At 54.9% G+C, this 26,618-nt stretch overlaps 1 protein-coding gene across 2 annotated transcripts; it reads right to left on the bottom strand.

The window, feature by feature from the left end:
• Nucleotides 1–4: 4 nt before the first annotated feature.
• On the bottom strand, nucleotides 5–26,618 carry STK35 (serine/threonine kinase 35). 2 transcript variants are annotated; one of them, XM_054845498.1, is made up of 5 exons: nucleotides 26,071–26,618; nucleotides 19,853–20,600; nucleotides 12,872–12,982; nucleotides 6,473–6,662; nucleotides 5–4,786 (listed from the first exon to the last, which is right to left on the bottom strand). In XM_054845498.1, the coding sequence occupies exons 1-2, from the start codon at nucleotides 26,480–26,482 to the stop codon at nucleotides 19,888–19,890; spliced, it is 1,125 nt and encodes a 374-aa protein (XP_054701473.1). In that variant the 5' UTR covers nucleotides 26,483–26,618; the 3' UTR covers nucleotides 5–4,786; nucleotides 6,473–6,662; nucleotides 12,872–12,982; nucleotides 19,853–19,887. The 2 variants fall into 2 exon arrangements, with proteins under 2 accessions (XP_054701473.1, XP_054701474.1); XM_054845499.1 differs by lacking the exon at nucleotides 6,473–6,662.

The following is a 26,618-nucleotide window of genomic DNA, read 5'->3' as shown; positions in this document are numbered from 1 at the left end:
GGTGCGCTCGGTGAAGCACTGTGCCGGCACACGGCTGACCTGTTTCTCACACTGTGGGCACCTCGCTGGGGTTTTGAGTCGCCCGGTGCAGGTATGCCTCTGCTTCTGGGGCCAGTGAATCCTCGCAGCCCCAGCTATCCGGGCTGCTCCAAACACCTGCGCTGTTTGTAGCATTTCTGGGAGGAGGATTCTGAATGACCCTGCCCTGAGTTCCTGAGCATTAGGACATCATCGTCAGCATCCCACTGCTGCTCTGCCTGGGACCTGCTCTGACCCAGCGTGGGGTGGATCTGGGATACCCACAGATATGTTTCCGCTTGGCTTTTTGCTGCTTCGCAGGTGCCAGTATTTGCCCGGGAAAGCACAGGTGGTTCTGGGGTACTAATGGGATCCGCTGGGCTTTATGGCATGCTGTGGGGTGGGGGTGTTTGCACTTTTTTGAGGGTGAATCTTTACATCTGAGGCCAGACACACTCTGGTGCTTTGCTCTCTGCAGCGAGACTCAGGCTGTTTCACACAGCGTCAGGAGTTTTATTAACTTAAACACATAATCTTTATTAAAGAGATGTGTTGAAATAGGATATAAACTGCTCCATTAAGTACAGCAAACTTCCTTTTGGGTAGGAAGGGGTTTTCCTGCTCTGCTTTGCTGTGGGACCTGACTGGCCGATCAGTTGTTTTATTGTGGAGCAGAGACTGGCTTGTCTGGTTTACGGTGGCAAGCTCAATACCATGACCAGTGTGCTCATCAGCAAACCGGACAGGCGTCCTGCGTCTGAAGGTGCCTTCATACTCCCTGTGATTAAATCTTTGGGTCAGGGCTTAGCCTTAATGCTGTCTTGTACGCTTAGCTGGTGCACCTCTGCTAAGCTTTTTTAATTGAATGATAGGCAAGATCCATAACACCAGCCCTGAGCTTCTGCTTGAACATCAAGGGAGGAGGCGATCTGTCATTTTAAGAAATCAATGCATCTTCTCAAGGCAGCCGGAGCTTACCATTTCATTTCACAGCTGCCAAGAGATTAACTGTACAATTGTCAGGTGTGATTCTCTAACAGACAAGGAAGATAACAAATATGAGTGAAAGAAGGTTGATAGCCTTGCTTGGGGGCACAAGGAGGGCTAGCAGAGATCAGTATTTGGTAATAACACCAAGTTTCTGCAGGAAATGAATGTTGACGGATCGCAATCCTGTCGTTCAGGCTGTGCGTGCTGGGAACTGGACTTGTTCTTTTCCCTTGGCCTTGGTGGTCTGAGGGCTTAAGGACGTGAGAGTTGTTCTGTGGAGGTCCAGCTAACCTCACGTCCTGTTCAGCCACCGCCTGTGCCAGACACCCAGGGAGGTGTTTAAAGCAAGTCTTGCACGTTGTGTCCACTTCCCTTGCACCCTCCCATCCCATGATTTCTGAAGATGTGGGGGTGTCTTCGTATTTAATAGCTCTTGGCAGAGAGCATGTCTGCCTTCGAGCTGGTGAGGTCTAGGCTGTTCAGGGTGTTCCTGTACCCCAGAACTGACCTGAAAAAAAGGTGAAGGTAGAAGATGAAAGTATTGCACAGCTGAGCTGAGTGCAGTGGCTGAGCTTCTCACGCAGCAAAGGTGAAGCCCTGGGCTTAGCAAGTTTTGCTCATCATTTTGGCAGGGTTAAGATGTCAGCTGAGCACTTTCTGTCACCACAGCAAGTGCGCGTTTGGGTTTATTGCTGGAGTTGTGCAGAGACTTCTGCACTGAGCTTGCTTGTACTTCTCATTGTCATAAATGCTAACCTTCGTCCCAAATTTAGCATGGAAAAATGGAACCCCTTTGGCTGCCCCTATCCTGAACAGCTGGCCAAGCTTCTGGCTTGATTTTAGGAATATGTGTATAAACCTGCTCATAGTCTGCAGCTGAAATTTTACTGTTTTCAGTAGCTTTGCATCAGGGATCGATTCAACTGTAGGATTTTATAGCACTCTATGAATCTGTATGAATTAATACAAATACAAATGTGTTTGAAGTATTCGAACACCGTGTACCCCTTTTCCCCCCTGTCTCCTCAGCTGTCTCTGTAGCAGAGCTGACAGCCGTTGCCTGCCACATTTGTCATTCTGCCCTGTCCTCCTGCCCACAGCATCAAAATAAAGAACTTGTTAGTCCTGTCTTTGAGATCAAGATATAAGGAGACAATTGATTTTCCTCCCTCTTCTCATTAGTGAGCTCTGACACTTAATAAAACATATATTTCCACTCTCGGGGTAAGCAAAACACCCAGACAGTGCCTGTCAGAGAGAGCTGGGAGCGGGGATTCATCTTTATGGAAAATCAATAGCTGGAACAGAGAAATTGGCAGAACCCAAATTAAAAGTCGCTGGCAATTTCTGTCTTCATATTTCATGTCTGAAACAGTAATTTGCTGCAAAGGAAACCACCACGGGGACAAGGAGGAGGATGAACTTTGTGCCTGGTTCTTCCTCTGCTCCTTCCAGGTGGGACCCCATGGGTGAAGGCGCAGGTTTGGAGCAGCGCTTTGGGCAGCGCCTGGTTCCAGGTGCCCCCAGGGACAGAGGGCTGCTCAACACAGACCTTTCTGCTAGAGACTGTGTCACCAGGGCCGTGGCTGGCAGCGCTGTCATAAAAGTCTCCTGATGTCACCACCCCCTCCAGGGTTCCTGACTGTGCCCCTGCAGCCCCCAAGGGTACCCATAACTCGTCGTTATGGGAGCGGGACTCTGAGAGCAGGGCTGCCCATCGGCTGGCTGCACTGAGCTGCTTCAAACCCCGGTATCACAAGGGTGCGACTGATTTACTCACTGCTTGCTCCCAGTTTCACTGGTGCCTCATGTACCTGAAATAAATTATACATTCCAGATATATCCCAAATCTAAATCATCACCACACATCAGTGAACTCGCTTTGCTCGTCAGGCTGTGATTCAGAAGGCTCACTTTGAGAAGGAAGAGGGATGTAAGTTTTCAAAGGAACTTGGGGGGGGGACAACTGCTCTCCTGAGATGGAAAAGCCCCAGCTGGACCAGGCCAGGAAGGAGTTAATTGTGTCCCCGAGGCAACAATTATCTCCAGCTCATTACATGCACTAATGGCACCCTAGGAGGGAGCCCCACAGCCTAGCCCTGCTGGAGTTTGGGGCAGCTGTTTGCCTACAGCAGGCCAAGAAGTTTGTGGGTTTGGAGGCTGGTTTGGGGCAAAAATCTTCCCTGTCTGTGCCCAGCCGGGAAATCTGCCCCATACAGGGCTGAGTGCTCGGGATTTCCTCCCGTAAGGGAAAGGGAGCCTGTGTCTGTTAGCTCTCCTTTCCTCCCCTGTTGGGTGTCTGATGGTTGGACAGCCCGGACAGGTCCTCAGCACCAAAGGGGAGTCCTAGGGCGGGCAGACCTTCCATTCTCCAGCGGTGACATTAACCTAAGTACACGTGTGTGGGATGTGAGCGGTGAGAGCTCGTCTGAGCTGCGGGCTACAGCAGCGGTTGGTTTACTGATGATCTAGCTCAGGAAGATGTAGCAGGGTCACGGAAGCTCGTTTATCGTGCTGGAAGCTCATCAAAAGCCCATTCGGATATCCTTGTGCTGTGCTGCACTTTACAATACAGACGCCCTTGAGCTTAAGTTCAAGGCAGGCTGTCGTGTCCCAGAGCCCACGAGACAGCCCTTGCTGGCAGGCTCATCCGAGCAGTGAGGGCTCTGTGTGTGTGTGTGTGACACTTGCTTGGATGTAGGAGAAAGCGTGAAGATGGAAAATGGGAAACTCCCTGAGCCTGCAGCCTTGTCCCATGACTGTCACCTGTGGTCAGTCCTGGCCCGGGGCTGCCGCTGGCAGGGAGCACGTTTGGGCTAACACTGGGACATGATCATCCCAGAGAGCCGGGTGTCCGCCCTCCCCAGGGCATGGGACAGGAAAGCGGCTCCGAGGCTCCAGTGTTTGTCCCGCTGGGAACTGGGTGACCAGCACCTTTAGTACCAGTGGGCAGAGCTGGAGCCTGCGTCCTGTGATTTATCGCCTGGCTGGCTCACACTCCCTTCCATCTCTCGGGGCTGGTGCGTTAATGTGCAGCACCGATGTAACGTGCCGGATAAAACAGCCCAGAGTCTGCAAACCCCCAGGGCATGAGCAAGGCAAGGGCATGTATTTCTTGCCACTGAAGGCTATGGTGGTTTTAGGAACATTTGTCTGCATTTCCCAAACGCAGGGCCAGTACTGGGGCATTTCTGTGTTACAAGGGGGAATTGAGGCTCACGGTGAGATAATGACCTGCTTGGGTTTGTGGAAGAGGAGAGGTGAACCTTGCATGGCCAGCTTAGTGCCCCTCACTGATTTCCAGAAGGCTTTTCAGAGGGAGAATGAGCATCTTTCGCAAGACCACAGATGCTGGCCCTTCCCAGGTTAAAACAGGAGCAACCGTAGGGCCGAATCCACGCGGAGGGAGCAGAGTTAGAATTTGCAGCGGTGTGCCACTGAGTCAGGCTTTGCTGCTGCTCGCAGGGATGCTCATCCCGGGGGCGTCATCCGGCCCTGACGCTGGGGCAGGGGGCTGTGGCACCACATGGGGGTGGTCCCTGTGCTTGATCCGTGGGGGCTGGCGGGGCTGCAGCGCAGGGCCAGAGCAGGATTGTCGCTCTGGGAATACTGACAGCTCCCGGCTCCCGTGGCAGGACAGCAAGGGTGAAGTCATGCCCATGTCAGCCCATCCATCTCTGCCGCTCGCAGGCTGGTCCCCGGGGAAGCACAGGCTTTGGCAGCTCTAAGTGGGTTGGAGGCGGATGCAATTCTGGAGAACAAGATTCTCTCGCAAAACCTGTAAAAAAAAAAAAAAAATTAAAGTTCTTGGCTGAGAAGCTTGTTTAAAGATCTTATCTCTGGCAGAGGAAATAAGGTCTTAATTCCCTCCCTTGCCGCTTGCCTCCAGTGCATCTTCACAAGTGCTGGGTCCCCAGAGGAGCGCAGACCATTAACTCTGCCAGGAAACAAGCTGAAGACAAGAAGTGGCTTTTGTTCAGGGAACTGAGGCTGACCTGACAAAGCTCTGGGCGAAGCTGCTGCCTCTGCCACGTGCGGTCCCCGCTGCGGGGAGAGGCAGATGGAGTGTGCGCGGGGTGGGCACCCTGCACCCTGCACCCTGTGCGGCTCCACAAATGCTCATTCGAGGCAGATAGCAGGCAAAATACATATTTGGCTTTCTGACTTTTTGCCACCTTTCTTTTCTGAAGCTTTGGTTGGAATTGGGAGGTGATTTGGGCGATTTTGCTCCCCCCTGCTCCATCCCCCGGGTCCCCTGGGCAGGGCTGGGGCTGCTGCCTGGGGTTTCTGCAGGAGGAAGGACAGGGTGGCCGTGGCCGTCCCACGCATGGTGAGGGCTGCACTACTCCTGTCCGAGTTGGTGCTGGAGAGCTGTTGGGATGCTGTGTGGAATGGGATAAAGGGTGTTTAATAAGTGAGAGCTCAGTGCCATCCGCAGTCCTACCCGCCGTGCGGCAGAGCACCGGGGCTGGGCTGTCCCTGTGCCAAGGACGCCCACAACTGTCCTGCAACCAAACAGGGGGACAGAGGGTCAGGATGGTCCACCTTCCTGCCTCGCAGCACAGCGGCCGGTGTGGAGAGCAGAGCCCCCGCTCGCCAGCGTGTCGGCTTTCGTACCCTCGCATTTCATCATCACCTCCACCCGCACGAAGAGCCTTGTCTGAGTCATCTCCCGGCTAAATGGAGTGTGTGGGCTTACTGCAGCTTTAGCTGTTCATCCTCTGCTTTGCTGGAGCCTGACACGGGGTAAAATAGAGCTATTCATCAACGTGGCGATGAGGCAGATGAATGTCCTGTACCAATATAACAAGCCTTGCTCTCCTCCTACCAGCTCAAGCAGCTGGTGTGTCTCTGTGGTCCAGCAAGGACTGCTTAAGTGGCTGCTCCTTGAGGAGCTCAAGAGATCTTAAAAGAAATATGGACTCATGTTTTGCACTGAATGACTTAGTGCTCTAGCTGTAAAATGCAGTGCCAGAGCCTCTGTGGAGAGCAGGCTCTTGAAAATGTTCGTACCACGTGGCGATGCAGGGGGGGGAGCGAAGCTGGTGGCAGCATCTCACCATGGCTCTCTGCCATCGAATCCCTCAGGGGTGATGCTGGTGCTTGCCCAGCTGGCACCTGGGACCGTGTCTGGCCTCGTGGCCGTGGGTGTCCTTGCCTATCCCACCCTCGCCCTGCTGCCTGCTCGCTGCCCTTTGCCACGTGCAGCTCCACCGCAGCATGTGCCCTCTCGAGGTCCCCAAGGAGCAGCAGAGCAGGGGATGGCTGGTGCTGGGGTACTTTTGTCAGCTAGCAAGTAATTGAAACGTCTTTGTGGAGCTTAGCAGCCCTCTTTGCATACGAAATAGCAGGTCTCCAGAGGGCAAATCCAGAGTGAAACATTTCTCCTGGTGACTGACACCAACCTCTCCACTAACGATGTTAAAAGCTTTTCAGCTGTCGCCCTGCGGTCACCTGCCCTTACCTGCTTCCTGCCTGCGGCATGGTGGCACACGTGCAAGCTGACCTGGGCTCCCACCCCAAGCTCCTGTTGGATTTCCTCTTCAGCACGTTTGCAGGGGGCCAAGCTAACGAGAGTCAGGGGCCCAGGGGCCGTGGGAGCTCCCGGAGCATGTTACGTGTCTGGTCACAGAGAAGTGCATGGTGCCATGAACCTGGAGGTGGCAAAGTGATCCTTGTCACTGGTGGAGCTTGAAACAGAGGGAAGTCATGGAAATAAAAGGAGCCTCCTTGGAGGTGCAGCAGTATATGTGCTGGGGAGTTTGGGGGGGTGACTGCATGTGGTGGGGGACAGCCAGCCGTGTCCAGGGCAGTAGGATTACACGGCATCTCTGCAGGCAAGGTCAAAGCGTGCGTCTCCCAACAAACCTTTCCTCTGCTGCATCACCTCCTCTCCCTCATCCGGCGGGATGCAGTGATTCGGACCTGGACTTGGTGGCAGGGCCTCCCCTGCTCCCCAGCCTGTGGCGACGGTGTGAGCAGCCCCACTCACCCAGTGAGCACCGAGCCGGTGACCATGCAGCAGCAGCAGTGTGGCACAGCCGCTTTCTGCAGCTGCACTTGTCACCAGGACAGGGACAGTCTCAGGCCTTGTCCCACACCCACTGCCAGTGCCACAGGAGCTGACCCAGCCCCTTCCCTGCCTGCAGGCAGGATGCTCTAGGCAGGACCATGGGGGATGTTTGGGCACCCAGGTGGGTTGCTCTCACAGCGGGTGCCATGCAGTCAATGCCCCTCAGCCCCAAGATAACCCAGCTGGAAGCTGTGGGGACGGGGAAATGCAGCTTGGACCTCCCCTTGCTTCCCTGCCAGTGAGTGGGGCAGCTCTGGCCCCTCAGCATTCAGTTTGGGTCCCCGTCGGCAGCGATTAGGGAGCACAATGCTGATGGCCATGCCGGGGGGAGCCTGCACCCGGCAGTGCTGGGGCCACCAGACGGGGAGCAGGAGGGGAGGACCGGCCACCGAGCACGTCCCAGCCCGGGCACTGCGGCTGCCCCGGGTCGCGTGAGGCTGCAGAGCCGTCGCACAAGGGCTGGTGAGCGGCGGTGCATGGCCTTGCGTGCCAGGACACCCTATGTCTCACACCAGCTTAGGGTGGCCCCAAGCTGCTTGACACCTGGGCAGTCACCTGCTGCCGTTCCCTGCCCAAAGGAAAACCCATCACTGCAGGATGCGGCTCAGCCTCGCTGTGCTTTTCCCATCGTGGATGTCAGCCAAGCACCGGGGCTCCCAGCTGCTGTGACTGGCTTGGTTTTGGCTTGTGCAGCTGGGATTTGGGGCAGGGGATCTGTGCAAAGGGAGGAAATATTTGTGGCTATTAAAGGTGCAAATCTGCAGGGTGTTTTCCTTGCTGGGTTATAGCCACCTCTAGAGCAGGTGGCTGGCCGGGCAAGAAGCTGCTTGTCCTCTTTGGCTCCCAAACCGTGGCGCTGCCAGGGAAAGGGCAGCATAGGGAGTCGCTTCCGTAGGCAGAGGCCAAGCTAATCACCATGGCCTACGTGGTGTCTGCAGCGAGAACGGGGTTAATCCTAATCTGGGGCGAGGATGAATGGCCGCGGGTGCTGCATGCCAGGGAGCCATGGTCTGGTTGGCGCTGGCCACTGTGCCTTTGTTTTAGCACCCTAAGCCCCTGGGTCAGGCTGGGTAGCCCAGCCCTGGCTTAGCTAGACCTGCCCTCTGGGACACAGCAGGTATTGCTTTAGGGACGCGGTCCGCCCACCGCTGCTCAGGGACTCCCCTTCCTTACAAACCCACTGCTGGCAGCACGGCTGAGGACAAACGCACAGAGCTTGTGTTTCAAGTTGTGTGTGGCTTTTCAACCCCATCAAATAGCTTTATTCACACAAACGTCTCTTAATTTACAAAGCCTCTGCCACTCATACACATCAGGGTATCCACAGTGTTCAAAGAACTTAAATAGAACATCTCATACCAACCCAAGTAAACCAAGTACAAAAAATATTTATATAAAGTTGTTCACACATAGGTCCTAGATTACCAGCTTCTGTGCAAAAAAAAAAAAAAAAAAAGAAAAATACAGATTCATTTACTAGTATCATTATCTTTAGTTTCGAGTCTGGGTTTAAGCTCCCTGCTCTTGTTAATTCAGCACAGGGACTGCAGGGAGCAGGGGGAGCCCGGAGCAGGGCCAGGCCAGGGTCCCCGTCCCAGGGCTCACCCTGTGCTGCTGCAGCCCCAGCACCCCCAGCACAGCAGGGAAGCCGCTTGCCTCTGCAAAGCTGCTGGGTTTTACTGGATGAGTGAGCTGAAGGCCCAGGGTGGGCTGGGCAGCTGCTGGGGAGGGGACAGGCATTGGGCTGGGGCCACCAAGCACTCCCATGTGGCCCCTGCAAGCGCTTCCCACGGCCTGGACATCACCCTTGGAGTTAAAAGCACTTGGGCAGACTGCACAGAAACAGGATTTGTCAGCTGGAGGAGAGCAGCTCCCTGCAGTTTTCTTTCAGCTGTGCCCACCACCCCGACACCCTGCTCTAAAGTGTGAAACAGCCACACGCTGGGATGTGTCCAGTAACCAGCTGAGCAGCAGAGGAGCTGCCGCCATGGCTCTTCCCACCGCTAGCAACGGCTCCCACCGCTGCCAAGGGAGCCAGGGCTCCACCTTCCAGCTGCTGCCCCTCGGCCCAGCCTTGGACCCGCACAGCCTGGCTGATGGGATGGGAGGCTGTGAGGAGCCGGGGTAAAGCACGCAGCCTGCTCCTGCAGCACAGCTGAGCTGGCGCAGGGCTGAGCACCGCAAGCCCATCCTGCAGCTGCATCACCAAAATGAGACCAGGAGCCCCCCTCGCCCCAGGCAGCTGTAGTGTGAGGTTTGGGCATGCCTTGAGGTAACAAAGGGAAGCAGCCATGTTTCCCTGCTCTCGGGACCTGCAGAAAGCACAGGGAAACGTGTCCCAGTTTGTGCCCTGAAGCAGTCACATTTGGCAGGCTTAAACCCAGACTCGGTACTGCATACGGAGGAGACGTACAACACACACAACGGAGGATTTCCATGACGATGGTAATGCTTGTTTTAAGTCTTATTGCTCCAGCAAGGCTCTGGAAGCCTCTGATATGTGAAGGAGCTGGGTCCTGAGGAGTAAAGGAAGACCACAGGGGTAACTCTTATCTGTCACTAGCACCGCTGAACCTCAAATACAGCAGCAAGGGGACAAGGGGGAAGCTAATCTAACCCCTCTAGGCTAGAGCCACCTCTGCTTTCTCCTCCCCATGAACCAAAAGTGGCCGAGAGATCCCCACGACACCTGCACGATGCTGGCGGTGTCAGCCTTGCTGCAGGCTGGTGCAGATAACACATTTCCCAATCCTCCTGAGGCTTGGCTTGTTCCCCCCACCCATCCCACATCCCTCTTGTAAACAGCATAGTCAGAAGTAAACAGTTTCATACAATCACTCCCCCTGCACGGGCACCAGCTGGGGCCCCGCAAGCCCAGAAGGCAGCAGGGTTTCACGAGAGGGTGCTTGGCTCCCCCCACACTGACCAGGACCCCCCAGCACCTGGATGCTCAGCTTCGCTGCAGCCAGGAAGAGATGAAGACAGCCTGGCCCCGGGCTGGGCAACGGGCTGCAGGCTCGGCGCTGCTTTCCTAAGCTTGAGTTTTCCCAGCAGCGCATCCTAATGCCAAGAACATCCACAGTGGATGGAGAAGTTCAGTCTGCAGGAGCTGGGCTGGAGATGCCCAATAGACCCCGCTGGGAAGAGAACCCTAAACATCCTCCATCCCACAGCACGTGCGGATTTGAGCTGTTCTCTGTTCCCACCTTGTTCTAGAGGGAGGTCTGGGCCAAAGTAACTGGGAGGAGAGATGCTAGGAGCTGTAAACACGAGGCAGGTTCCCGTATAGCATGGGAGTCAAGCACAAACAGCAGCAAAATCATCAGGGAGAAATGCTCTTAAAAGGACAAACTAATAAGGGAAGCATCCACATTGGCCAAAGGCTAGCAGCCCTAGGACTCATCCTTGGAAGTGTTTGCTAAATCCTAAGTAAGGCACTACGGTCTAGCTCACTAACATCATGCTGCTTTTAAAACACATCTGCAATGCAAAAGCTGAGGTGGAGATGTGTGGTTTGAAGATGACCTGAAACAGCGGTGGACCAAGAAGGTTGACCCTCCCAGGGCTTGCCTGGACCCTGCCTGCCCAGCTCGCTCCTGTCCCCAGAGAGGAGCAGGGTGCTGGCAGCTGGCTGGAGGCAGCGGTCCTGCTGAGCAACCCACTCGCCACCTTCCACCTCCACATCCTGCATTTCGGGCTTGGTTTCCACACATGGAAACCTCCTACTAGGAAGCTCCCTTCAACTGGGATGTAAACACCTGGTGAGGAGCCCTTCCAGCAGGGAAAGCCACATGAGCAGGGCTGGGAGGGTGAAGCCCTCTTACTGCACCCGTTCAAGCCAGGGTTAGGTTATAACAGTTGTAACAGCTTGTAAAGGCTCTGTCAGGTGGAGGAAGGATGGTCTAATGATCAGGGCACTAATGCTGCACTTGTGAACTACAGGGTTCAGCTCTCATCTCCCCAGAGCCCTCCTGCGGGACGCAGGGCTCTGCAAGCTCTCCCCGGGAGCTGGGGGAGAAACCCACCTGCAGCTCCTCGGCACAGCCGCTGCAGGGATCTGCTGCTAGTCAGAGAGAAATGAGAGTAGCCAAAGTGCCCTTCAAAGCCCCCGCGAGTGCTCTGCGGCCAGGGCCAAGCACAGCGCCTGCTAACCAACCCCACACTGCTCAAACCCCAGTAACCAGCCTGGAAGGAGTCTGTACAGTCATGGTCTGGCTGTCGCTGGCCACAGCCCACAGAAGCATCCCTAGGAACAAAGAGAAGAGCAGCATGGGAATTGGGGTTTGGTGCCAAATTTGTGCTGTCCAAACCTTCAAAAGTCACAGACGGATTGTCTGCAGCCTCCTGGCATCGTCCTCTTAAGAGGGACCTGGCCTTCCTGCAGTGACAGCCTTAGCTTTGTGTCCTGGAATAGATGGAAGAGAAAAAACCCCACCCTCCCTTCCCTGCTTTAGCTCTGCCTTAACCCACCTGAATTTCCTGCGCTTCCATTCATTCCCGTGAGGTCAGCAAACTACACTGAGCAGATACAAGGAAGTGCTGCCAGTTCAGGAACCCTCCAGTGATGACACAGGAAAACTGGAGCCTGCATGCAGGCAAGGAGCAGTTCCCACAGCCAGGGACAAGGGGGTCACAGGGACTTACGGCTGCAGTAAGGGCTGAGCACCTGGGCAGCTCATGAGCAATGCTGGGTCAGACCAGCCCGCTCCCCAAACCGCTGCCGGGTGATTTACCCTGGTGAGAAATGTTTTAGTTGGTTCAGAACCTGCAGGGTGGAGAAGAGGTGGTGCTTTACATTGCATTTACAGTGAGCAAAGTCTGAAGACCATCAACTCGGGGTCAGCCCCAGAATATTAGTGTTGCTCTAAATATAGGCAAGGAAATCAAGTATTAACTGCTCAGCCTGAGGTTCCAATCTCCTTACCTGAGCTGTACTGTAACCAAACCTAAACAGCAGCATTGCCTTTTGCTTCCTAGAGATAATTATCTAGCAGGGAATATTTCATGGGAGGCTAGAATCCAGCCCGTGAGCCATTTAGGCCAAACCTCCTCCTCTCCCAAGTATTGTTCCTAACAACTGAAGTTTGGCATTAAATGAATTAGAGTAGTGGACTGCTTTGTTTCTCTTTTATACAGATGATGTCCACCTGAAAACGTACTTAGGGGCTCCCCGTTGCCCTCTGTACAGAAAGACTGTAACAAACGTCACTAGTGAAATCCAGCTTGGGGAGAACAAAGGTCTGCCCGTCGCAGCAGCAGACCTGCCTTGCCAAACAGCTTTCCAACTTGTTTGTGCTACCGTATCCTAATGTCAACTGCTCATAGCCTGGGCAGCATCCACCTATTCAGAAGCTGCCTGGCTATGAAATTATTTAGCTGCTTGCAACATGTGGTCCGAGACATTCACTTTTTCTAAAGCACTGCACTCCCAGTGCAAACCTAGCAATCGCTTTGCTCCCGTTTCCCGTAGGTGAAAGCAACAGCTGGAAACCCAAAGTTGTGCCCAGCCAGACTCAGAGCTGGTGCCTGGCAGCGCACCTCACTGCTGGGCTGCCAATTCCCACATCCTTATGGAACCAGATCTTCTCTAGAAACATCTACTGAGGCAATGGCAGCACAGGAGACACGGGGAGGGCTGCGCAAGGGAAGCTTTGCTCTTCAGATCTTGTTTAAAAGTCTCGTGAGCATGATAGCTGCCAGCTTGTGCTCTTCTACAAGCCCCCGCAGCCCCCTCCCGCACCCCCAGAACACCTCTTCCCAACAAAATAAAGTAACACCCAAAGATTTCACATTGCCAGAGATCCTGCAGACCAGGAATCTTCTGTATCACCATCTTCCCTTATCTTCAACTTCCCTCCTTGCACGTAAATAATGGAGATTATGGGTCCCTGGTAAATAAACCTGCAAGAAAAAAAGAACAGAGAAAGAGAGGTCAGGTACATCAGCGGTTTTGTCCCAGTTACTACATTGTGACAACATCCTGCCAGCCCTCCCACTGCCACCCAACCCAGACTGCAGGTGGGTAAAGCAAGCACTATCGCTGGCTCAGTGTGCTCACTGCACCTCTCCTTTCATTCCCAAGCCTTAATTAAAGCATCATTTGAGGGGCTGGGAGAACTCAAGACAAGTGCACGCCTTCTCCTTCCAGAGCCCCAGATAATGACTGCAAACAGCAATGTCTACGAACAACCGCACCAGGTGGAAGGTGCAATGGTAACCGGATTGGAGCTTGGAGTCATCCAGCTGCTGGATGGAAGGGCTGGAGGACCCCACTGCGGAGAGGGTGCCCACTCCCACAGCCTTCCCATTGGTCCCAGTTAGCCCGAGATGGGCATTGCCACATCTCTCTACTTTGCAGTGCTTTTGTTACTGATCCAGGCACCACAGGTCCGGACTCAGTTTACCGTCATTGCTTTCTCAGGAGTGATTCAGAGAGCCCTGCACAGAGCACGCTGCCAAGGTCGGTACGCATCCAGCTACCCCAGCACGTGGGGTTGAGCATCACCCCACAAACCGGTAACACAGCCCCACGTTGTGGGGCTCACCACAGTCACAGCCCGGTTGGAACAAGGACGAACGTTATTGCAGCACAGCCCGGCCTTGACGGCCCACGTGATGTGCTTGCGAGCGCTGGCTCCCGGTCCTCCACCGGGAAAGGTGGAACAAGCTGTGACATCGGGGACACCCTGCACTGCTCGCCCTGTGCGTCAGCAGCAGCTCAGGCTTCTCAAGTGGCAGGAGGCAGTTAGAATCCATTTCGGTGCAACTGAAAGCAGAGCAGGATGGGCTTGCAGCACAGCCGTGCTGCACTTGTGACAACCCACAAGGATGCTCAGTGCCAGGGATTTTAGGGAAGAACAAGAAGATCTTTGTTGTGCCAGTCTCTGTTCTGGCCTAAGTCCCAACATATAGCATCCCCCACGGCTCCTGTGGTGCCACAGGTGCTGCACCGATTCCTCCACAGCCCTGGCACCGCACTCTCCTGTCCTCCTAGCTCAGGGACACGGAAACGCTCAACTCCGCACATACACCACCAGCATTTTCCTCCCAGGTTGTTGGCAACCCAGCAAGTTCCCTGCAGACATCCCATCCAGCAGCAGGGCTGGACCCAGCAGAGGAACAGCACACATGCATGCTATGTTACTTATGTATGGGAAATATATCATCCAGGATATATTTCCCCCAACCTTCAGAGGGACCAGCAGAGCTGAGGCCAGGGGTTGTGCTGGGAAGTGGCGGTGATGGTTCAATGAGAGCTGGGACCCACCTGCCCGACGGAGGGAGCCGGAGGTCTCCCCGCTGCTGTCAGCTCTGCCTGCTGGCACCTCAAGGGCTTCCTGCAGTAGGGGATGGGGCTGGAAGTCACTGAAACACATGCAAACCTTCAACCCAAGGGGAGGGCCCTGCTTCACCTCATCACCCCTCGTGCTTTGCACGGGTGGTAATTTTCCAGGAGTTAACAGCAGTTTAATTTTCCCCCAAACTTGAGCTCTGAGCTCAGTCAGTTACATGGAAAAGAATTGGGGGGTGGATTTAACTCCCTCTCAGCAGCAGCAGGTCCCCTCCCACCAGGAACGAGTGACAGCAATGGAGCAGCGGGAGAGACCTGCTGAATAAAAACTGCCACTGCCCAGCAAATTACTCCAATCCTTTAGCCCTAGGAAATCTCATTAAAGAAATCCATGCCTGAAGAACACATTTCTAAAGGAAGAGGCTGCCTCTGCTGCTCGGAGCAGAAGCCAGGGCCATGGGCACGCCACTTTTCAGGAGAGGTTAACCAGGAGATGCCGCCTTTGCAGGCTGCAATCAGAAAAAAGCCTTTCTGTTTGAGAAGGCAGGCTTGCAAGACGCACCCATACATCAGGTCAGGGGGAACTGCGCAAGGAATTTTCTGGAAGATTTCTCCTGTGGTGCAGCTTCATTAGCAAGTAGGGCAGCGTTTCTGTTTGTGCTTCCCTGGAGTAAGAGCATTTTCAGGGAAGGCTCTTGCCTGAGCGGCCCCAAGCTCACAGCTCTGAGACAGGAGAGCTCACTCCATTGACGCACATTGTTTCAGGGGCTTGTTCAAGAGCTTTTAATCCCTCCACAGATTCCACTTAAAGTTTTAATCAGCTCGAATGTTCATTCGGCATCAGGAGGATATGAACCAGCAGCCCATGGAGTCCTCATCCAGCACCTAAGCAAGATGACACTAATGCGTGGGTCACGACGGAGATGGGACGTGGCAATGCTGCCTGCATGGTAGCAGAGGACTCGGCACAGGGGAGGGAGAGAGAACCCAGCACCTTCTCATGGTAATCACATTATCTGCCCCTGCGTGGGAACACAGGGTACAAGGGAAGGGGGCTGAGCGCCTGCTTTATCTCCTCACACTCTGTACGCACTCCTTGGGAGCTCCCTTATATCCAGCTGCAGCGGCCTCCCCCAGGAGGGAGAGCAGGGTGACGGTGAGCAAACAAAAACACTAACACATCTGGCCAGAGGTGGCATGGTCCAGTTGATCCTCAGGGCCCTGCTCCTCTCCAGGTAGAACCACCGCTGCCCAGAAAGATGCCACCACTCTGTGGGGTGACCCTGCCCGCTGCTATAGCCAAGAGGAACAACTGACCCTACTTTTACTGTCCAATGGCTTGTTTTGACCATGCCAAGATTCACAAACTGAAAACAGTTTGCAGTCAAAACCAACATTATTTCGGAAATGAAACCACCATCCTTTTCCTTGACTTGCTCACCTGATCCTGTCCAGTGGGGTCAGGGCACTTTTACCGCAGAGGAGTCAAGTGATGCTAACAGAGGAGGCCTAACTCGATGCAACGGCCCTGCTCGCTGGCAGCTCACCATCACAGACACTGCTGATGTGTGTCCAATCCCTGCCCTCCAGCTCTGAAATTCCGTAGGGCAGCAGTTTATTAGTGGTGCTCAGGAACGGCTGGGCACGGCACTCACTGGGGACAGACACCATCATGCAGGGAGAGCAGAAGAGCTTGTTCAGCATCAGTTCCCGTTGCATTTTGAAAATGCAAAGAGGAGAACAATGCAAACAGTTACTTCCAGTTGAAACTGGAATGATCAAAACCAGCAACAGAGGAGGAGTGCTGGAGTGAACCAGGCTGGCCTTGGCTGCCAGACACCTTCCAGCCCCCGAGATGCTGCATTCTGCACCACACTGCATGCACAGATTCCTGCCATTCACCTTGAGCATGCCCCCCAAAATCAGACCTACTGTTTTATTCACAGTGAAATTATCATGGAATACAATCTACCAGAACAAGCTGCCTTCTACAATGAGCACAACCATTGCACTTTGATGTCCTACATGAATTAAAACTACAAAGTTTCTTAAATGTATAGCTGTAGGTGGTGGGTGATGTTGCTGCCACTTGCTCCTCTCATTTCTGTGACTGAGACCACTGGTGCCACTCCAGTGAGCAGCAACAGCCACATGCTCTTGCTGTGCCTCGCTCCTCAATGACTTGTCTATGAAGTGCTCAATCCATACTGCACAAACCCACAATGGCAGAGAGTCCCACAGAAGCAGTATCCATGGGAGGCCCCTCGCCTGCCCTGGGGAACTCAGATGGCAGCTACAAGACAGACATGCCAAAAAAAAAAAAAAAAAAAGATGTTCACATTGCAGGAAAGGAGAGAGTGGCCCCAAGCTTCTGGTACGGACAAGGATGGGTGAAATGCAGTCACAGTGCTGGACTATCACATGGCAATCAAGAGACACTCAGCAGGTACCCAGCACAATCCAGCCACTCCCTAATTGTGCTAGAAAGGTTTTTGTCCTCTTTGCCCAAAAGGCATGTTTTTGGAAACAGAGATCTCAGCTTTAGATAAACTCCTCTGCAGAAGGTGGGGAAGCACAGTGTTCAAATAAGAAAGATAACTTCGTTTTGCCCAGGGAAATGCCGCCCACCTCTACAGGACCTACTGCCCCAGGGCCACCAGCAGCACTAGTGAGAGGAGCACAGAGCTAAGCAGCCTCCACGCCAGACACCCTCATGTCCAGCAGAAACCAAGCCAGGAACACTTTTCTGGCTGAGAACTGATATTTAATGTCTACATTTTAGAAGGGTAACAGAGCATGAAGCCTGCTGACTGGCAGGTGCGTGCAGCATCCGTAGCAGAACTAAAGGCAAAGCTGCTGGGACATGAAGCAAACTGGAAGTGTTCAGTGGCATACTGAAGAGTAAGCAAAAATCTGATTGCCTAGATCAGGGAGGGTTACAGTTTTCCAGGTTATGACATGAACCAAGGCTAAGCAGAGTCTGAAGCTGTCCTGGGGAAGAGGAACTCACTGCATGACCCAGCAGCCCTATAAGCTCCACACCAGTGCCACAATTCAGTTGGAAGAGGTTATTTGAGTTTCTCGGTCAACTTAAATTACCTGAGAGTAGAATTCAGGCCCTGCTCTAAATCCCATTTTAAGCTTCTCAAGTAGGTTTCCAATTTAAGATTTGCATTTAAGAACAGCCAGAGGTAGGCTGATCCAAATGCACAAATACACAACGCATTAGAAAAACCCTATAGGAAAGCACTCCAAATACTCTGCCGCCCCATAAACAAGCCAGAGGAACGCTCCCCACAGCACAACGCTCTGGGTTTGCAGTGAACATATGGCCAGCGCCGGGCTCTTATCTGGGCCAAGCAGCCACACTACGTATGCCAGGCTGCGTTACGTAAGTGCATCCATCTCTGCTGCAGCTGTGTCACCGACAGAACCGATCAGTGCAGACTCACGGCTGGCTCCAGCCGAGGATGGAGGTGGGGGGGTTGCAGAAGGCAGCTGGGTTTTAAGCAAACAACCCCGGGGTAGGACTGTCCCCTCGGTGTTTGTTATCCCCGCATGTACTATTCTGCAGATATGCGCAGGATGAATTTTCCCCCGAGGGCACGGGTTGGTTGCATAACTCAGCAGCATCGTGTCAGCACAGAGCCATCACAGATGGAAACAGCAAATCCCGACCCTCTGCCACACAGCACCCAGAGGAGATCCATGCCTCACCCTGGGGCACAACGTGGACCGCTCTTACCCCAGGACTTTATCACACCCATCTTAAGGGCTCACATTTCTGCAGACTCACTCCCCCACCCTAATCCCCAGCTCACACTTGCACTGAGACCAGTACCCAGCCCCAGGCAGAAGCAGTCACATCAATTACTTGCGCTGGAGATCTTAAGGGCGTTAAATATTTTGTGCCAGGGGTGCAGATGGGATGGGTTGTGGATCAGTTTGGACAAACCAGAAGTGACAGAACTAGACCTACCCCATGGGCCTTTCCATTTCTATATTCCTATTTCTCCGCAAACAGCACAAAGCTTACCTGGGCGCACACACACAGAGGGGACAGGCTTTACATAACCTTGGGAACCCTCAGGTGGGCAGCAAGAAGGTTTTTAGGGATTTTTGGTTGGTTTTTTTTTTTTTCCCCCCAGCAAAACCTGCCAAAATGCCCCCACCTTCCCCACCACCCTGCCGCTGAAGGCTCGCTCTCGGGAGCAGGCCAGGCACAAAGCCATCGGCTGCGAGGCTGAAGGCTGGGTGTTTGCTGGCCGGGGCAGCCAATTTGTCCCTCTCTGCTGTCTTGTTATCTATGGTCTGCTCTGGTCCAGCAGGATCTGTGTGGTTTTGGGCTGAGGTAAGGGCTGGGACCCCAAGATGCAGTGCCAGCATCTGACACAGGCAGGCTTTCAGAAGTCTCCTGTGACCAGCAACAGTCAGGCAGCTCTGCAGGAGCTTGAGAAGGACCTGGGCTGGGAAGACATCAGCCTCCCCCCTTGTAATCTGTAATTTTTCTGTGATTCTGTTTGGCCAGGAGAATCCCTAGTAACAGCTCTTGTTTACAGACAGCTTTGCCATGCAGGCAACACCTCCCAGTCATTTGGTGTCACAGGTTAGTGACACCGCCAGCTACCCCATGTCCCTGGGGAGGGAGGGCCTTTCCAGACCATGCATGACCACCCAGGCCTCAGGACTGGGACCTCTGGGCTTGGGACTATTTAGGAACCAAGCTGGGGGGAAGAGGGAGGGGACTCTGCTTGAAGGGAGCTGAGATCAGTCTGGACACAACTGTTTTGTAAGCTTCCTTCCTGAGCAGACACAAGTCTACAAACCCAGATGCTGGAGACAAAACCATCCTACCGGGTTTGGGCAACTGCAGATGGCACCAAAGGGAAGTCCTGCCTTTAGCAAGGTAATGAAACAAGACGGACCCATGTGCCTCGTAGGTGAAAGCAAAGGAAAGAGCTTTGTGCTGAGATGGACCTGCCACTCAACTTGGTGCCTGCTCACTGAGCCAGCCGAGGCCCAAGGTGTCCTGTCAGTCTCAGAGGGGAAGGGGACAGCGCTAGACAGCACTGACCACTGAAAGTACACCACGCAGCAGAAGAGGCAGAACTGGCAGCTACTTCCCTGCCCCTGGGAGAGATGGACGTATGCAAAGCTGACGTCAGAGGGTGCTCGTGGGTGTCTCCGCTGTGCACCAGCCTGTCTCAGCCACTGGCCAGGACCTCTGAGGAGCAGGGCTCCTGCCCAGTCCTGCCAGCTCTGGTGGGCCTTTGGGCAGCAGCGAGACACGCAGCCGCTAATTCTGTTTCCCACCTCTATTTTTGCAGTAGAATAGGTGGAAGAAAAACTCAGAAGCAGTGCTCTGATGAGTCACTATAGAAATAGCTCTGGGAACATAAAAGACTCCTTTGTGTCACTACAAAGTACATTATCGGGCTGATACAGCAGACAGAATAACACAAAAACTGCAGATCACTTACCCAGCTGCAAAGCACAGCAGTGCCCTGCCCTGAATTTAAGCAGCACATGTAACCTGGTCCATTCTGGTTTCAAGCTCAAAGGCATCAGGTCGATCCTGCGGGTTAGCAGCCAACATGTCTTTCAAGAGCTGCTTGATCCCCTCAGACATGGAAGTCCTGCGTTTCTGAGGGATGTGCAGCTCCATCTTTGGGTTTTCTAGCAGCGCTTCCCCAACGGGCACAATCTCGGTCCCTTGCTTGATGTAGGTCCCCAGCAGCTCCTTCTTGGTCTCTGCGTCAATGAAAGTTATCCTCTCAATCATGGCCCAGATGATGATGCCGAGGGCGAAGATGTCAGCCTTGGCGGTGTAGTGTCCCTCCCAAACCTCGGGTGCCATGTAGAAATCGGAGCCGCAAGCTGAAGACAGCCAGTACTTGTTCACATTCACATTTTTGTTCTCATGCCCACCCTCCTTGCCCCGAGCAGTCAGGCCAGCGCAGACCTTACTCAGCCCGAAGTCGGCCACCTTGAGAACGGGAGTGCCAGACTTCTCGGTTATCAGGATGTTGTCTGGTTTCAGGTCCCGGTGGACAATATGGTTCTTGTGCAGGAAAGCAATGGCGCTGGTCAGTTGTAGCATGAAGCTCTTGTTTGTCGCTGGGTCGGGTCTTCGTGACAGCACATACTGGTTGAGGTCTCCCCCTTCACAGAACTCCATGACGAACCAGAGATAGCAAGGCTCCTCTGCGTAGCCCAGGATTCTCTCACCTAACCAAAAGAGACAAAAGCAAGAGTGGGTTTTTCAGACACATTACAAAATGTCCACACTAACTCAGCACAGGCAAGGAATGGGTCTGGTTTATGGGGATAGTAAAGGCCTTAAGAACGTGACCAGGACCTAGCGTGCTGCAGGATACCAGCAGTGATGCTGTGGCTTCAAGCGTTAGGATCCCGTTGACTGTCACACACCAGCACCACGTTTATCTGAGCCCACTGCCCGGGAGCCAGCTCAGGGACCTGTTCCCAGCAAAGTGCAGGTGTGCGAGAGAGACCAAGCATGTGTCTTCCCAGGTGTTTGCGGGGAACTTGAAAGTGGAGGGTTATTTTCCTTCACTACCATCAGGCAATTCTCCCCAGGCTCTGAAAGCCAAAGCAACAATCACTAAAAGCACAGCTAGCAGCAAGTCTATGTGAAAAAAAAAATCGGTTCTACATGAACACCAGCTCTCCCACCTGAGCTCTGCCGCAGGAGGCAAAGACTGGCTTATACCTTGTGTTTCACTAGTATAACTGCAAGTGGGGAGTAAATCACACCCCTTAACACTGTGCCAGTACAGCCTTGCTAATAGCAGTCACACCAGTGTCAAAGCCTTGCAGCACGCTGGCTCTTCTCAGACTAAATTTGTGCATTTAAGCGTTGTGATTGTGCTAGGGGAGCTCTGCCACTTCATACAGCTTTTGTTAAGTGCCAACAAGTCTTTAAAGAGAGGAAACGGGAGGCCCAAGTAGCAAACAAGTGCAATCTCAGCCATACTTATGAATATAATTGCTGCCTCGCTCATTAGTGCTGCTACTCAATATTATGCCCCAAAACAGCTTCTTCCTTCACCAGACAACTCATTGAGCTCTTCAAGCTCAGAACATCTCAGGTCCAATTTGTTGTATCTAGGCTTCACTCCACAAACCCTTGCCAAGGCAAACCACTCTTGTACATAAACTAGACACACAGAGAAGAGCAACAGCATTGCATCGGCAAACGGGGCCGGGTCTGCCGCCAGCACTCCCCAGGGCATCCTGGGGAGCGCCAGCGGCAGACCCGGCCCCATTTGCCAATGCCAGAATGCAAATCCTGCTGCCAGACCCCAGATCATCTGCACAGAGCATCCAGGTGACGCACAACCAGGGCATCATTTTGCTCTAGGAACTAGGTTTTTTGGTTGGTTGGTTGGTTTTTTACCCTCAAGCACCATAAGGGAGAAGCTCGAGGACACCACTCGCCTCTACCACAGTTAACAAGTCACACAGACAAATCCAAGTGTTTTGAAAGCAGTTAAGTAACTCCACCCATTTGACAAAGTTGGGGTTTTGTTTTAGCAAAGCCCTAGAGAGCATCTGAGAAAGGAAACTTCCAGCAGCAGGTAAAGCCAAGGACTACCAGGGACACCAAGCCCTGGGCTGCCCGGCGCCCATGGCTGCAATGGTCAGTGATCGGTGTGGGTGGGAATATTGGTTATTTGCACAAACAGTCTGTATCCATGGCTACTGCTATGGAAATTAAAGTCTGCACAACAGAAGGATTTGGCTGCACCTCCCTGCCCTCAGCAGAAGATGAAGGTTAGGTCTGGGGGATGGGAGGGACTGTGAACAGGCTGAAAACACAGGGCACTGGGTACACTTTGAGGGGCCAAATGAGTCCCCAAAGTGCTGGAGGGGGACTCAGCACACGAGCCAAAGGGCCAACTGGGAACAGCACAGGACAGCTTGGCTCTGGAGACCAAAACACCAACCAGGAAAAGCAGCTTCTCCGTTGCAAGCCACCCTTTGGTGAGACTAGCATGACAGCATGGAAACTGAAGCAGAGGCAGCTCGTTTCGGGAGCAGAAACCTTTGCACAGCCAGGAGAGCCCCAGCTCACACCGCTGCCGCCACCTCAGGTTTGCTAAACCCCAGCAATGTCGCAGCAGGGCTCAGGGCTTTGCTCTCCTGCTCCCCTCAGCATCCGCATAGCCCCAACGCAGGGAGCAGGAGGGTTTGGCTCTTCTCAGCCAGGAACCACACCACGATGGGGAGCACGGCAGAGCCCAGTGCCCATCGTACACAGCCAGGAGCATCAGGCCAGGGCACGCAGGTGGGAGGGTGAGAGCATTCACACGGTAGCACTGCCGACAGCCCCTTCCCACAGGGAAGCAGCTCAAACACTGGCTCACCAGCAGCCAGAACCTGCTGGCTCTGACAAGCCAAGGTTTGTTTTTAGCATAACGAAGGCTCGGATTTAAAACTTGGCCCCTGAACCTCAGCAAGCGCAGGGAGGACACTGCTGACCCAGTAGTAGCTGCAAGCACCATGCACTTCACTTTGGGTGGAGCGCTGCTAGGAGAGGCTTAAGCCAAGAGTAATATTTCCTCATTTTCTTTCTATAATCTGAAAGTGTTTTAGTTGTTAAATCATCTTCCTGCCTTCAAAACAAACAGCTTTAAACATAAAGAGCTGGGAAGCCGCTTCCTAAAGATGAGATGTTAGCAAACTGGAGTCAAGCAGCCAAGAACTGAAGAGATGCAGACAACAGGCCAGACCCATTCTCCATCATGAAGCAAGCATCCCCGTGCGCTCCCTGCCCCAACACAGGATGGCACACACCAACCTCTCCATCCTTGCAGCAGCCCTCCCACAACCTATCCTGGGAGCTCATTAACAGCTTGCTAATTTGCTTAGCAACACAGAGGAAAAAAATCTAATGATAGCAGAACCAGCATCCCACTGCCACATGTAACTTCTGACTCCCTCTGGGCAAAGAGGCTGCGCCAGAGAGATGAGAGCCGGCGGCATGAAGCCTGGGTGCCTGGACTGATGGTAACACCCGTGGGCGATGCCAGGGCAGCCCACAAGTAAGGCTGAGCACCGGTGGGAAGTTGGTGGCCCCACAGGTGACATGCTAGGAAGCAACATCTTATACCTGTTCATTTAATGAGGCGGCTCTATCACTGCTGTGGGTTAGGAACAACGAAACAGGCACGTGGCCATGCACAAGCCCTGAAGGTGCACGTGTATCAGGGCACCAAGCACATTGCTCAAGTATGTGCCTCTCCTCCGGGCTCAGTGCCGGGCTTCCAGCTTCCCTTCTGCGCTCTGCCCTTAAATTTACTACTCCACATCTCATTAAAATGATGAAGGCGGAGGCTCTGCACTGTAGCTGAGACCCAGCATCGCCTGGTATCCCAACAGTTGTGCTCCCAATTCATAAAGTCTCCGACTAATCCCCCCCGTGCCCTGAGCCTCGGTGCGTTGGCACAGCATCTGTGCAGGCCCATAAATAGCCCAGCTGCGGTCGTGCAGAATGGCACGGCAGCACAGCTACGTGCCGGCTACTTCAGCCGGAGCGACAGCACGGCAGCTCCATGCACGCAGTCCGCGTGCTGCAGATGGGGAAGGAGAGCAAGCAGACCTGGGAGGCTCACCTAGCTCTACTTTTTGTTGTGAAAATATTTACCAGTGCCATATCAGACCCAAAGCTTGGGAAGGCAGCAAACACAGCCTCTGCCCGAGCCTGCGGCCAGCACAACACAGCCTGGAGAGCAGTCAAGAGGCAGGCAGATGGAGGGAAGAATGCACTCTGGTTTGGGGAGTGAAACTGCTGCTCTCCAGCCTTGGGACAGAGAGCCCAGCTGTGCTCCCCTCTTCCAAGGGCTGCGGCAGGACCGGGGCAAGCAAAGTCCTCCCCACAGCAGGGAAGTCAGGGGGCTCTCTCCCCACTTAGAGATGGGGGGCACCTATAGCTACCCAAGAGCTTTCCCCAAGCCATGCCACCTCTTCTCAGGGTGTGTACCATGACAAAGGGGGGCAGGAAACCCCCATACCTGCCAGAAAGAGCTTGACTTGCTACAGCTGGACACACACCCAAAGGGAAGAGTCGGCTCCTCTCCCAGGGAGTCATGCCCATGACAGCACATTAAGGAAGCACCCAGGCTATACAGAAATTAAGACACTGTCCTTCCTGGGGAGGCTCCCTTGGGTGGTTGTGCATAGAGCATGAAGGGAGAGCAGGTCTGTGTGGGGGAGAGTCAGGCAGGTCTGGACATGTCCCCTCTTCCTGGACATGTTCCCCCAGCAGTGCGGCAGGGACAGCCAGAGCCAGAGGTTTGCTCACAGCATGGGTCTGGGCAGCCTTGCAGGGAGCCTGTGCCTGGCACAGGGTTTGGAGGCTGCCTACGCTGGGGGGCTCAGTCAGGGGGGCATGGGGAGACCGAGCTCCCCAAGAAGCATACAGGAGTCCTGACACACAAGTTTGGGGGGAGGGTTGGGGTGAGCTGGCTCTGGCTGTGACAGGCTGGGGGGGCACAGGGGCATCAAGGATACAGGGCTACGGTATTGTTCCACATCTTCACTGCACATTGGCAGAGCTGGGTCTGACAAGCAGCCAAGGGAGCAGAGGGAGGGAGCATTTCAGAGATGTCACCATCGCAGTCATCGACTGTGGCAGGAGAAGGTGACCCCTGACAGCCCCATGATGCTGCTGAGGGACCCCAGGGGAAGATGGGGGTGTCAGCCCAGGCTACAGGCACTGGTGCTTCCAAGGCTGTTCCCACAGAGCCAGGACTCGTGAGGGGGGAAAAGGGACAGGAGAGCACAAAGAACGGTCCCAAAGCTGCAAGAGCTTGAGGAGCAGGCAGGGCACTATAACAGCCTGCAGCCTTGGGGTGCTCAGAGGAGACAGGAACGTGTGTCAGGCAGAGAGGGGGGAGATGTCCCCTTGGTGTGACTGGGGCAGAGACTGATGAAGGTCCCTGAGGGACACGCATGGGCTGTGGTGCAGGTCAGGACAGGGGACGGAGCCCCAGGAGGGGGGTGCAATGGGGGAGGAGGTAAGTGCTGGCAGGGGGTGCAGAGAAGGACTGAAGGCAGAACTCAGGGATGGTCCCCAGGGCTGGGTCTGCACCTGGAGGTGACAATGGGGTCCCTCAGGAGGAGAGGCACGAGGCTGGTATGCTGCAGAGGTGCAGGGCACAAGAAGAGACCCCACGGGCAGGGCAGAGGAGACTAGGACAACCAGGGGTGCAGTGGGGGCAGCCTGGGGGCAGTTATACTGGAAAAGTGGTGAGTTAAGGTGGAGGGAGGGGTGTTGTGAGAGCTGGTGGGGAGGGGCGGGGGGGCTTTGGGTGCTCCTCTGAGGGCAGGTGACACCAAGGAGGGATTTGAGCAATGGGGTGATGCTGTGGAGCGAGGGAGGGCAGCAGCGGGGCCTGGAGTGGGGGTGTCAGGGAAGGAGGGTGACACCAGGGTGTCCTGTGAGGGGTATCCCAGAGGTCACCTGCTGTGAGGGTGATGATGACAGCACAGAGGCGGCAGACGCAGGGTGCCCGGGGTGGATAACCCGGGGGGGGGACGGACAGGAGGCCCTGGGTGTGGGCGGCATCCCGGGAGGAGGATGCTGGAGGCCGGGGGGGGGGGGGGTGGGGTGGAGTGGTCCTCGGCGTGGCAGCAGTGCCGCGGTGCCCCGGGGGGGCGTGGGGGGGTCGGGTACCTTTGAGGGAGGTCTCCACGAGGCGCAGGTAGAGCTGGCTGCGCTTGTTGCCGTGGCTCATGCGCTGCCCCAGGCCGTGCCGCTGCAGGACGCACTCCTCGAAGCGCACCACGTTGGGGTGCTGCCGCCGGAGGCTCGTCAGGGCCCAGAACTCCGCCAGCGCCAGCTCCACGTTCTCGGGGGCGTCGCAACGGATCCGTTTCACTGCCAACCGGGCGCCACTGCGGCCCGACACCGCCTCGTACACCACGCCGTAGGCCCCGCGGCCGATCTCGGCCAGCAGGCTGTACCGCGGAGCCCCGCCGCCGCCCGGGCCGGGCCCCGCCACCGTCGCCGCCATGGGGCCCCGCCGCGCCGCCCGCCGCCGCGTCGCCCTTTGTGTCCCGCGGCGGCCGCCGTCCGCCGTCTCCATGGCGCCGCTGCGGGGGGGCCGCGCGCCCGTCGCCGCCGCCACCACCGCTGCCCCCCCCGCCCCGCGCGACGGGGAGCGCCGCGCCGGCGAGGGGGCACGCGCCGCCGCGTCGGAGGGCGGAAAAGCGCGCCCTGCC

Source organism: Grus americana, chromosome 17 (assembly GCF_028858705.1).
Source record: "Grus americana isolate bGruAme1 chromosome 17, bGruAme1.mat, whole genome shotgun sequence".
Classification (NCBI taxonomy): Eukaryota; Metazoa; Chordata; class Aves; order Gruiformes; family Gruidae; genus Grus; species Grus americana.
This window is presented reverse-complemented; position numbering and strand designations above follow the sequence as displayed.

Excerpts from the sequence above, each read along its gene's own strand:
- STK35 (XM_054845498.1), bottom strand. The coding sequence starts at position 26,482 with ATGGAGACGGCGGACGGCGGCCGCCGCGGGACACAAAGGGCGACGCGG. Across the intron at positions 20,601-26,070 it reads CGTGGAGACCTCCCTCAAAG|GTGAGAGAATCCTGGGCTAC; the intron begins GTACCCGACCCC and ends TCTTTTGGTTAG.